Genomic DNA, 13060 nt, shown 5'->3' on the forward strand with positions numbered 1-13060 from the left:
TTTTATGTTGATCCCCATATTGATACCAAAGTAGAAACTAGGTGAAAGGTCTGAGGAGAGAGGAAGTAGTAAACAACGGTCTAGACAATAGTATTGGCAGAGATATATGCTGCTGTTTAAATGGAAGTTGTGTTTCTGCATGGGAAGTTGTGACCACAAACTCATGAACTCAGAGCTGTCCAAAAATTTCTACTTAGAACGCAACAGGGGGGCGTTCATATGGACTTTTCTTGTGAACACGGTAAACACAACATCATTTGAGTGATGCAATACTCATCATCTCAACCTGGGGGCCCGAGCTACAGTCTAAGGTACAGTCAGCAGAACGTTAGCTTAGCTTGGCAGAAGACTGGCAGCAAGGAGATAAAATTTAGTTACCAGTACTGCATAAGCTCAGTTATTAACATGTTCAACCTATATGGTCTGAGAATAGGCTTGCTATTTTCCCGTTTCCAGTCTTTACGCAAAGCTAAGCTAAGCTAAGCTAACTGTCTTCAGACTGTAGCTTTATATTTAACAGATAGAGAGTGATGCTGAACTGCTGGTCTTACTCTGTACAAGGTATCAGTATTTTTATCATTAAGCCCTTTTCCCACTGCACCAAAAACCCACTAACACCTGACTTTTGTATGTATTTGGAAAGGTTACAATTAGCATGCACGCCCAGGTCAAATGACTCAGTAGTCACGGGTATGTATTGGCTATGGTCCTGAACGGCAATGATGGAAATACAAAACCAGGGTGAATGCGCTAATTTTAGCTCCTTTACCTGGAGATGCAATGACACACCACCACAAAATACCGTCCGCCTCCGCACGCACAGTGCTCAAACATCGCTCTAAATCAGTCTGCACCATGTTTGAAAGAGAGACTTATTAAGTAAGAGATATAATAAAAGAAGTAACCACTGTAACATTTTTACTAGCCTCCATTTCACTGTTTACTAACCTGTTTTCTGGCCTGTTCATGAAATTGAATGTGAAGCACCAGAAAAAAATCAAACCTGAAAGGCATGTTCATCTGTTGTAGAGCTGCGTACACAACTTAAGTCCACTGGTGATGGGAAAGGAGTCTATAGCTCATTTTTAGCAGTTTTTCCTGTGTTTAAAACCCCCCACATACATGCACTAAATTTGATGGAAAAGTGGCATTATTCTCTATACATCATCTTTAAAGGTCTAGTGTTTAGGATTTAGTGACATCTAGTGGTGAGGTTGCAGATTGCAACCAACTGAAACCTCTGTGTGCAAAGCATGTAGGAGGACTTTAGTGGCTCGTGCAAAAAACATTGATTTAAATGGCCAAATCTAGAGTCAGTGTTTGGTTCATCCATTCTTGGCTACTGTGGAAACAACAGAGTGAACTTCTGGTTGAGGACCTGCTTGTTATGTAGATAGAAATGGCTCATTCTAAGGTAATGAAAACAGAACGATTCTTACTGACAGGTTATTATAGACTGATGAAAACAAAGATAGGTACCCCTAAATCCTACACACTAGACCTTTAGGAAAGGTCGGAAACTACCAATGATGTATATTAAAGGAGCTGTAGGCAACATTCAGAACATATCTATAATTCCATGTCTGGAGCAAGATTGTCTGCACATGGCTCTCAACATGGAGATGACTAACGGTGCTAATTCAATAAGCAGTGCTAACAACGTCAGCAGTGTTGACATAGCTAACTTTGGTAACCTGGGGAGAAACTGGAGAGTGGGCACTATGCTTCCGCGATGATGTCGTCCTGATTAAATGATAACTGAGCGTAGTGCAGAGTGGCGGCGATTAGCTGGTCTGTGGGACACACTCACAGGGACTCACACGCCCAAACTTGCACACGTGGCTGGCACAGCTACCACAACAACCCACAGAGAAGCTCCAATTACAACACACACAGAGAAAGCGTGACTTCATACTGTACTCAGGATGCCATCACTCCGCCATATCTTTATATAGCAAATAGTGGTTTGCTGCTCTGTTAATGATCCTAATGTCATATACAGGACCTTTAATCACTGGCCATTGTTAATGAAAGGGCAAATCCTCCGAAAACCATAATCCTTCAGTCTCTTATGTAAAGACTTCTTCAATGTTCTTGATCCTGTTCTGTGGTGTGTGTTTTGCATAATAGGGTTGTTGCTACCATACAAATGCTCCCTCTTGATTTGGGTTATGCGGTCACTGTTATTTAACAATGAAGGGTCTGTGCTCACAGTGAGGGTTAGGGATACCAGGGAGCACTGATACGTATAGGAGACATCTGGAAATAGTGTTGAATGAAACACGGACAAAATTTGACTCACCAGTTGTTTCATTTATGCCTAAATTGTGTACATGTATTTCACAACAGCCATGTAAGATTTCTGTTACTCCCTGACCCCCCTCTTTGTGCTTTGATGACCTAGATGACAGATCCGATGCCCTGGTCAATGGAAAAGCAGGAAAACATTTCTCCGTCCCACAGAAGAACCTTCCTGACCTGCCGCCTCCCAGAGCAGTAAGTGCTTACCATCTCGATTGCATCAGAGTGGATTAACATGTGAAATGATTTGATTTTTTTGAGCCTCTGCCAATGTGGTGGGAATGGTAGCCGTATAATTGACCCCAGTAGGACTGCTGAACTCAACAAAGTACATGGGAAGGTTCAGTGGAAATCGTGATTTTCGACGGTATGTTAAAGGAGCCCACAGACAAATTCCAACTTTAAATGTAACTGACAGTATTTTAGTCCTTTGGTACAGTAAGAACAACATCACTAGGCAAAGTAAGTATTCAAAATAGTACTATGGATTGATATCACATGTTGCCAGAGAATTTAATTGGTTTTTAATATACTAAAGCAACTGCAGTCTGTGGTCGTACAAGCCAAAGACATTTCCCACAACCCTCAGAGTCACAAGCTTGAGGCTACATGAAATGTATTCTCCCACAGAAAAAGGTATTTAATCACTCATGGAGCAGCAAACCTGGGGAAGTGAGTATCCAAGAGTGTGTGGTGTGTTTTATGTTGACTGGGAGGCCGTTGGCTCCTGAATTGGCTCAGTGTGACTTCAGGAAAAACGTAGAGAACGAGAGGTTTAGAACATCCCGTCAGTGCCTTTGAACTTTGCACACACACACACACACACACACATGCACAGTGGCCTCCCCTACTATAAACTACAGTAGCAGCTGTTGCTAATCAGAACAAATGCATAGTGTCAGCACGTGTGCATGTGTGTGCAAGTGTGAGTGCATGTGAAAGTGACTATGAACGAACGTTTGTGTCACAATGCAGTCATGTAGTCACAGTGTTTTTTTTAAATTCTAAGACTCACATTCTAGTTTAGAAACCCTAAAGATAAAACATTGTTTTTCAGGGATTTCACAGTTGTGGTATAGCTTCCACAAATCCCTCAGATGTGTCTGGCAAAGACATTTCTTCTTCCTCCTCTTCTGCATCCAGCTGTGGTGTAACTGGTCCCGTCTTGGGAAGCCTGAGTAAACACGTCCACAGTGAACCACTCTTTGGAAACCCCTTCATCTGCCTGCGGGGCTTCCATCCCTGCTCAGTGATGGTGTATTCCAGCGTTAGCATGTATTTCACTGTGAACACGGAGTCTCCCCTTATCATCGCAGAGAACAGCGCTCCCTTGCTGTTGATGTAGTGTCCTGGCATGGCTGTCCACTGGCCTGTCGTGATGTTGTAGCAGTCCATCAGACAGCGCAGGAAGTCGTCATAAGGCCCATTGCGCATTACATATAAATTGTCCCTGTGGGCTACCATACAGTGGCCATAGCTCATAGGTTTGATCATAGTGGTTGCCAGTTTCCACTCGTCTTTCGCCGGTATGTATTCATAGATGTCTGTGGTGTCTGGTGGTTTCCAGAAGCAGACAAACATCCGGCGTCTTGCAACAGCACAAGCTGCAGATGCTACAGGTCTTGGTGCGTGTTTTATGAATGTCCACTCTCCTTTCTCAACGTTGTAACTCTCTGCTGTGGAGATCGTCCGTTTTTGGAATTCGCCGCCAATGGCGTAGAGTCTGCCCTCGTGCCCCAGCAGGGTGAAGTCATATCTTAGCTGCTGGGGACCTGGAAGAGTTGTCCAAACCCCTGTATCAGGATTGTAGCAGAAGCTGCTGTCCACTGTGTCCTTATTATAACCATGAACTCCCCCCACAATGTACAGTCGGTTGTCGAGCACTGCCACTCCAGCCATGGAGGTGCTGCAGAGAGTTGGGAGGTCTGTCAGATGCTTCCACTCTTCCTCTTTTTCATCCAGGTAGCAAACAATCCTAAAGGAGTCCTGCAGCAGGTCCATTGAGGGAGTGTGTGTGCCTATAGCAATATAAGTAGCAGGAGAGAGTGATTGAGAATATTGAAGGAGGTCTTCAGGAATCATACTCTCTGCTGCTTCCTTTAAATCCTCAAAGGCATCACAGAGGAAAAGAGCAGCACTGTGAAAGAGTGCATGCACCCCATAGATGGAGGCTGCATGGTAAAGCAAGAGGCAGTTGTCTGAGTCGATAACGTCACAAAGATGCCGCACCAAGCATGCAACCTGCAGAAAGGCAGCACACTCTACGGCTTCTACAAGCTCATCTGGGTCACAGAGAGCGGGGGTCTCTCCCCTGCAGATAGCGAGGGTGATGAGGAAACCCCTTGCACGCAACCCTCCCTTCAGGTGGAGCTCTTCTTGTTGACTTTCTGCCATCCCAGATTGAAAGAGGGCGCAGAAGTAGTTGCTGCACCTCGCAAGCAAGGCCCGCTCCACAGTGAAGCAGCTCTCCTCCACCCTCACTCTCACCCAGCCCGCCTGCTGCTCTCTGTTCTCCAGATCAAGGGTCGCATTCTCTGCATGAATCTGCCGGTTGACTCCCAGGCCTTCGGGCACTTCCATGATCTCTTAAACCCCGGGTCTGTTCTCTCCCTAAAAAAGCCTCTCAAGTGACAATGCAGCGCGTGACTCGAGTGTAGAACAGCCATTTTTTCCCCAGAACTGGACGGTAAATAAAGGTTTGTGAGACTTCCATTGCGTCCTGTCTGCATGGTCTGAAAATAGTCGCACTATAGATAGCAGCTGTGCCACTCGCAAGCGTCAGGCAGGGAAAGGAAAACTGTTGACATGCACACTAAGCGGTAACGTGGCTGCCGGCAACTGGTCATTATCATAACCGCAATATAATTGGCTAGCATAAGTATTTGCTAGATTATTCATGATTATGTTATCTGCCAGAACTGCCCTTTTAAATCCAATTTCGTTTTACATGACTATTTTAATTTTATACATGTTTATTTTCTTTATTTATAGTTGTACATTTAAAGCTGGGAGGGAAACTCTGGGACTAAAAATGTCAAAGTGTTCCTGAGAAGACAAAATAATGGGACAAGAAGCACAGCATGTGCACACTATGTTTCATGTGAAGTTTTTCTGCCTCCCCAGCTTGCTTTTTATTCAGTTTCATTCATGCTTCAAATATTATTTGAGTAGTTTTCATTTTACACAAGTGTTTCCAACCAAAAAGATACGATGTTATAAGAGGTGGAGAGATAGTGAAGGCCTAGAGAGTCCTCCTGAGTCAGGCTTTCCAAAACTGATTATTTTTATCACTACCTTCTCCTCTGCTTTGAGCTCCCAGCAGTGTGTGTGTGCGAGTGTGTGCGTGAGTGTTTTCGCTGTGCCGGATTCTTGGCATGGGAACCAGGGATTTTCCATGTTCCTCTGACTGTTCGTTTTTCGGGCTCTTTTTCCCACTCTTTACTCAAAGCCCCTCCACCACCACACCCCTATTCCTCCTCCTTGCTTTGTTATTTATGCTCTGACTCCTCGATCCATTCCTTCTGCCCGATGTTTCTGTGGTGAGGATGTGTGTGTATGTGAGAAGTGGGAGAAAGGGGGCTAAAGTGGCTGTTAGAGAGCTGGAGTGATTGTAGAGTCTTCGTAGACACTTACAGACAGACACCTGGCATGTTCTTAATCTTCTCCTCTCTTGGTTTAGTATCAGTCCAGCTGGTCGGAGGACAGGCTCACTGTACGCCTCTTTAGCCTTGGCTCGAACAACAGTTAGTTTTTTTGGAGATGAGTGGAATGGAGAGAGAAAAAGAAAGAAGATAGAGATAAGAGTGGGTGGGCGGTCGCCAGGCGGAGGGGGGCTGCTGCTGCTGGTGCTCTGGAATGCCTGGCTCTTTGTTTTAATTAATAACAGATGCCTGAACTGCTGTTTTTTCACCGTGGAGCAGTTTACACTGTTTATGCCGTGTGTGTGTGTGTGTGTGTGCGCGTGTGTTTTTTCTTTTCTCAGAGGAGTCACTTTTTCTTATGAAGTTCCTGTCAGCTCTTGAGTGTTTGTAGCTGTTTCTCTTTTTTTGGGAGGTCATGTAATCTAAAAAAAATATCACTTTAATGATGATTCAGGTAGATTAAGATTCATTTTTGGTCATATCAAAACCACAATTTGACACAACAAACCATATTTCCTGTATTTGTTTTGATTTAGTTACAATATTTTTTCCACTAGTTTATTATTTAGATTAACCAATTCATCATGAAAAATCCACTCTATAAATAAGGAACTATATTAATCAGCAAGTATTATGCTATACTCAGTGACACATGTTTTATTGGATCCCTTGATCAGAAGGCTTGTTCACTTCCATCACTGTAAAACTGGCTTAATTCCACTTTGTTCCTCTGTGATTCGTGGCATCGTCCATCTTGTTCTGTACAGACTAGGCCTGCGTCTGAAAAATCCAGTGCACGGTAAGTGCACAGTATTTATGGGGCTCCTTAGTGTTGGCTTTTTTGTTTCATGGTGCTAAAAGGGTTTATCTATGCATCCTGATGTCCAAAGGTGATAAGTTAACCTTTTTAGCTGAGCTGCTTGGAGGTAAATACAGTAGTTAGAGCCAAATAAATTGGAGAGGTGGTAAAGTATTGACTTTTCTCAGAGCAGACATTCCTTCTTCTTAAAGGTATAACTGATATCATTAACAATGGCTCTGTTCCACTTAACTGTTGGCGTACCGGTGAGCCAGGATGCATGAAACTAAGGCAAGGGATATACTTGCTTTTTAATCAAGTGGCAACTGAGAAGAGGCTGAGAAATGAAGCCAATAAGTGTCAGAAACTGCAGTTCCTCTAATGGCCACTTGAGGCTCACTCCTAAAACAAAGCAAGGGCGCATTCACACAGGACAGTCTGGGGGACTCTGGCAGGGAATGCTGAAAATTTCACACCTTCATTTGGTTTGGTTCACTTTCACACTGCACTTTTTAAAGAGGACCAACCAAACCATCTGGACAATGCCTCCTTTGGGGCAGTATTGCCCGAAACGACCACTGACCAGGAAAAAAAAAAGCAGGAGGAAGAAGAAAACCCGGCTCATCGATTGGCCAGGACCAAAAATGGAAATCCATCCCCTTCAGCCAGCTTGGTCACCAAAAAAACAATGGAGCACCTCCACCTGCACCTCCTCACTGCTCCACATCTGCCCACATGACATTTTCCAACTTTTTCTTTTTTACCTCTGCTTCTCCCGGTTTGCGCTGTTGGCTTTGGGGTTTTTTTCTACCCAAAATGCACTCTACATCACTCCCTCTCTTTGGTTCACTTCCTCTCTTTGGTTCGCTGGATAGTCCATTTGCTTTTCTCATTGTAAGCAAACCGCACCAGGGTTCACTTGCAAGTGAACCGAGACCCCCAGTTTTCAAACGGACCAGGGTTTGCTCGTTTGATCTGCACCAGAGTCGAAGGAGCGTTCAAACTACTCCAAATGAACCAAACTGTCTGTGGAAGCAGACCAGGGTTCTTTTAAAGTGGACCAAATAGCTCCAGTGTGAATGCATAGGCCCCCATGTTAACATGCCCAACTTTACAGCAGAAATAAATGTAATGTTAACAGCCTGGTACGAAAACAATTTTGGTCTCTAAGGCTTATTTCAACATGTAGATGTTTAGAATATATGTTAAATAGTATGTAAGAGCAATTTAAAAAAAACAATAAAAACAGCCAAACACAATAGTCATTGCACATAGTCCATTATAGCACCATTATGGTGGGTGAAGCGGGGGGTGGGGGAGGGGGGGTCTATAGTCTCTGAAGTCTGTCTGTGTGTAATGAGGGTTCTCAGTCTGCCCAAGGGAAGGGTGATGAAGAGGGGGCGTCAGGGGTGTGAGGGGTCCAACCTTATGTTTGTGGCCTGTGTGAAAAGACAACCTGAGTGGATGTCACAAAGATTTGTTAGGGTCAAGCCGATGATCCTCTCAGCCGCCTTGACAACCCACTCCAGGTCTTTCTTTTCAGCTGCGGTGCAGCCACAGCACCACACAGTACAACAGTATGTTATTATGCTCTCAATTGTGCAGTGGTAAAAGCAGATCAGAAGTTCCTGAGGAGGCTTGTTACGTTCCAGGGTCCTCAGGAAGGCCTCACCACAGTCAATGAATCAGTTCCACCATTGCTCCCCCACTATGCCAACATCCAAAAAAACAAGATGGCGACGCCCGAAATGCCAAAATTGAGGCTTCAAACCAGTCGGTAGCTATGTCCATAATTTATGCAGTGTATATTTTTAATCAAGCACACTTCCAAAGATGTGCACAACCATGTGAATGCGCAGTTAAAAGCAAATATATTCCCTTCATTTACACACGTCATTTCATCGTCTATGTAAGCAGCTGTGTGATGTATTCTCGTACCGGTGCGTTGCATTTGAAGATTTGGCATCTGCTCCTTGCGTAAAGTTGAATCTAGGCTAATTCGCTCTAATCAGGGGTGTCCAGCATGACTTGCTGCCTCAAGAAACTCCCAAAAACCCTTTAAACTAACCGTTGTCAAGCTAAAATAAAGACAGTAGCCTTTTTTTGTTGCATCAAGTCTTTTCAGAAACACATTTCGGTGAACTATTTTTGTAATGTAAGAGAAAGTTTCGAAACAAGCTGCTGTGTTTAGTCTGAGAGCCATCAAGTGTCTGACGCTGGAAAGAGGAGCAACATCCAAAAACACCCCTGTGGACATGTACCATAAGGCTTTGGCACTGGCACACCTGAATGTAATGCAGCCATTATTAGTATTATTAGTTACACCTATGTTTGACTTGTCTGTTCTCACCCAGGGAAATAAGTTTAACCTCCTCAGTTTACTATTAGGTCATATTGCTTTCTTAAAATAATTGCCTGGCATTGCATCATTTCGAGGAGATAAAGCCATTAGTCATATTACAGTCTGACATTTGTATTTGCTGACACTCACATTATGAAAAATCTTTAACAGCTGGATAATGTAGAACTGATGTTATCCTCCTTAAACCGCAGTGATAACATCTCTGTCTTTGTGGATACTTTCCTCGAATCACACAAACAAGACTCTTCGTCACTATGACTGCATGCGCACCATGACATGACGCCAGTTATTATGGCAGCTTACCGCATCTGCTATGTATTACTGGAAATGTGTCAGATGTGATATGGTGGGAAAAGAGCTCACGAGCAGGGAATTCCCTGTTTGCTGGGATACAGACAGCCCACATCAGAAATGATGAGTTTGTGATTTTTATACAGACGGATTTGTTTGTCACTATTTTCTTGGTGTGTTAATCCAACCAGTACGTTATTACCACTGAACTGTAGTATCCGAAGACCCACCACAGGTTGGTAACCACAAACACAATATATCACTGCCTCATTTCTCTTTAATTTGATTCATTTTTCTTTTTTAAAGCGTAAGCATTGCCACACACCAAACATCATCACACTCCCAAAGTTGATTCCAGAGTCATACTGCAGGAAGGGAATAGCTTTTGCTGTTAAACATTGCTAAAGGACTGAAGGGAAGCAGTTTCGACCAGCTGATCTCCACCCTTAATTAAACAAACTCTGATCTTATGAGATGTTCGACTCATGCCTCTCCACAGAGCCAGCCTCCCCTCAGGCACAGTTTGCATGATGTACGCAGCTCGTCTGCTTAAGAGGTTATGTTTCATATTTCTATGATCTCACAGAGAATGTGACAGCCTTGGGGGAATTACAGTGAAAATGAAAGAATACAGACAGTGCGTTCAGATCAGCAGTGGGAGGAAGCATTAAGAAATCGCTTTTTGTCATTCAACTTGGAGGGTTTCACAAAGTTCGCTTGAGAAAAACTTTTTTTGAATATACTCAGCAACTTCAGAATTCTGCAACACGAATATGAGTTGTGTCCTCAGGTGACTTCTCCTCCATGTTCTGTCTCTGTGCCACATTAATAAAACAGTCAATCCTTTTACATAACGGTCTATAAGAGGGATATGTGTGTCTAAAAACGTTCTACGTCTTCCTTTGGCTGTCTGTCTCCATCATCCATCTCTTTACCTCATGATGTTTCCTCCTTGATACTGGAAAGATTACGTAGATGTTATCTTCACTTGATTTTTAGAGCTGGTATGTCACCTTAGTACGCACCAAGACAAAACATCTTCTGCCTAACACCGTAGATATGTCATAGCTGGAGACTTGTGGTCGCAGGTTGACGAGATAAAGAAGAAATTCCAACAGGTAGGAAGTTTTTATTACAACACACGTTGTGAGTCAGAGAGTGAGATTTCAATATCTGACAGATGGAATGTGGGACATATAAATGAACGTTTGTTACATTCAAGTCCTTCCCAGATGAGTTCATGCAATGCTGATAAGGTCTTGACGCCACCAGGGAAAGCTCTTTGTATTTTGCAATATACCGGAGTTGTGGTTTCTGTGGTGACTATCTTGCACAGGCGCATCAGAGGTGATGTGTTGTACGTCAAAGCCAAAGGGAGCAGGAAGTGGGGAGAGATCATATCAACCGAGCAGCAGGATCCCAGATTTTATTATATTTTATTTATTGATTTATTTTTTTACATTTATTTAAACAATACAAATACAGAGTACACAACTACACTATAACATCTCATAAACCACTGACATAGACATACAGTAGTAAAAGGAAGGGAAGAAAAAGAAGTTACAGACACACAAAAAACCAAATCAACAACAAAACAAACAACCTGAAAACAATGAAATCATTATCATCCTTCTTCTAAACTTGGCCTTGATCTATTCCATCTTTTTTCATAGTCATTCAGTTACCCCTGCCTTGAAGCAATAACGCCTTATAACATAAAGAAATGTTTTAAAAATGAAAGGAAACAGGGGAATGTTAATCGCTCTTTTCCTTTCAATTCAAAAATAAACCTTGATTTGATTTTATTACTTTGATTTTATTGCGCCAATTAAAAAAAACAGACACTTTTTATGAAGGGCATATTTAGACCATTATTTTAATTAACAGAGACCCAACCATTCAAACGAATATCCACCAAGAGCAAACATTTGTTTGTGCCTAAGCATGAAAGTGCCAGGAAACTATTGTTTTTGTAGAGATTATTATTATTTTTCCTCGCATGCAACTACAATTGGGCTTAGGATGTTTGAAAACTCACGAAAATTGAAACAGCACGTTTCAGAATTGATTAAAATATAAAGTTCTGCAGTGACTGGGCTCGAGCGTGTCCAGCAGGCTCCATAGCACCCCCACAACACATGCCAGGGTTAGGACAAGGTTCCTTCAATTGCCATGAAATTTGAGTGGTTTATTAGTCTCATCTCCGAGAGCATATACTTTTTTTGTTGTTGTTGTTGCCCTCCAGAAAGTCAGCCATCTTGGATTTGTATGTTAATTTTCATTTTTCAAACACGTTTGAGGACTCTAAGTGCACAAAAACCCACAAAACGTTGCACACATCTTGGAACTAGTGATGGTTTGGTTTGGTTTGGTTGTGCAGTCCAGCTTGGGTGTGGCTCGTCGGCTCTACAGCGCCCACAACTTACTTTTTGCCTTTGAATGCATTTTTGACAACCATGCTATACTTGAAACCTCACCAAACTTGGACCACACATGGACAGATGCCAGATATAGAGTATAGAGTATAGAATTGTGTTCAGCATGTTTAGGGGGCTCCATAGCACAACAATAATTACACTAACAACTGTAATAATCATTGAGATATGACTAATGATAATAACAGTAGTAGACATAGTAGAATACAATTAATAGTAGTAATGACACTTCCAGTAATGAGAATGGAAGTATGACTAATTATGACAACAGTAGCAGTGGGTGTCAAGGGGGATCTTAGCAGCAGGCACAGTCATACAATAATTATATAAACACCTCCTAATGACACTCCAGTGTGAGGTAAGGTGACCACAGAGAGAAAGTGGGTGTAAGAAATATAAAAGCACTGTTTTGTAACTGGCTGCAGGATGGACACAGGGTTTCACAATTCTACAGAAAAAGATCTGTGTTTCTCTACCAATAACTGTGACTGTATCCCTGAAACATGTGGATCTGAAGTGGTTTTCTCCAAAGTTTCTCCAGAATTTTCCACAGTGCCAGATGTGTGGGTGTGTGACACCTTGCAAGACGACAATCAGCAGAACGTGTTGCCGTTTGATAGATGAGATACAAACCCTCAAAGCCCTCTGCAGTTTGATAGTGTAGATCAGTGATTCATAACCGTGGCTCTTAAAGGATGGTCGAGGGATCCACAGAAAAATTGGGGGGGTGGTTTATTTTCACTATTTAATTCACTATGGAAGTCAGCCCGATGTCAGTAAGAGTCATGTCATGTATCAGTTCAAGGAGGACCCAAATGCAGACCAACAGGCAGGTTGAATTTTAAACAAAAAGTGAGCAGGTAACTAAACGTCCAAATGAAAGCAGAACCAAAACTAAACTGAAAACCAACCAGGATAATACAATGAACTCAAATCTAAACAGAACACCAGGAACACTGGGGGAACACAGGGTGAACACAGACAAACTGACCCAGAACAAAGGGGAACACACAGGTATATATACACAGAGAACTAATCACAAGAACAAGACACAGCTGGGGTAGAAGGACATGGGCCCAAGGAGGGAAATGGAGATTGGCTAACAACAAGGGTGGAGCAAACAAGACTGATACAGAACAGGTGTGAAGGGAAGACTCTGGGAACAGGGAAGGACTAACGAGACAGGTGTGACAGAAAACAGGCGGGAAAACACACACAGACAGGAAAT

General features: G+C 42.8%; 2 protein-coding genes across 4 annotated transcripts in view; one reads left to right on the plus strand and one right to left on the minus strand.

Moving 5' to 3' along the window:
• afap1l2 (actin filament associated protein 1-like 2) overlaps positions 1-13060 on the plus strand; it is a 67199-nt gene that overhangs the window by 37566 nt on the left and 16573 nt on the right. For all 3 annotated transcript variants that reach the window (XM_033611888.2, XM_033611889.2, XM_078163721.1), the window contains exon 4: positions 2405-2496. In XM_033611888.2, coding sequence (XP_033467779.1) covers positions 2405-2496 — 92 coding nt within the window. The remainder of the gene's footprint in view (positions 1-2404; positions 2497-13060) is intronic.
• LOC117247365 (kelch repeat and BTB domain-containing protein 13) lies at positions 2501-5054 on the minus strand. Its single transcript, XM_033611890.2, has one exon. It carries the CDS (start codon positions 4879-4881, stop codon positions 3364-3366), a length of 1518 nt encoding a protein of 505 aa, XP_033467781.1. The 5' UTR covers positions 4882-5054; the 3' UTR covers positions 2501-3363.

This window comes from Epinephelus lanceolatus, chromosome 21 (assembly GCF_041903045.1).
Source record: "Epinephelus lanceolatus isolate andai-2023 chromosome 21, ASM4190304v1, whole genome shotgun sequence".
Classification (NCBI taxonomy): Eukaryota; Metazoa; Chordata; class Actinopteri; order Perciformes; family Serranidae; genus Epinephelus; species Epinephelus lanceolatus.

Excerpts from the sequence above, each read along its gene's own strand:
- LOC117247365 (XM_033611890.2), bottom strand. The coding sequence starts at position 4,881 with ATGGAAGTGCCCGAAGGCCTGGGAGTCAACCGGCAGATTCATGCAGAG.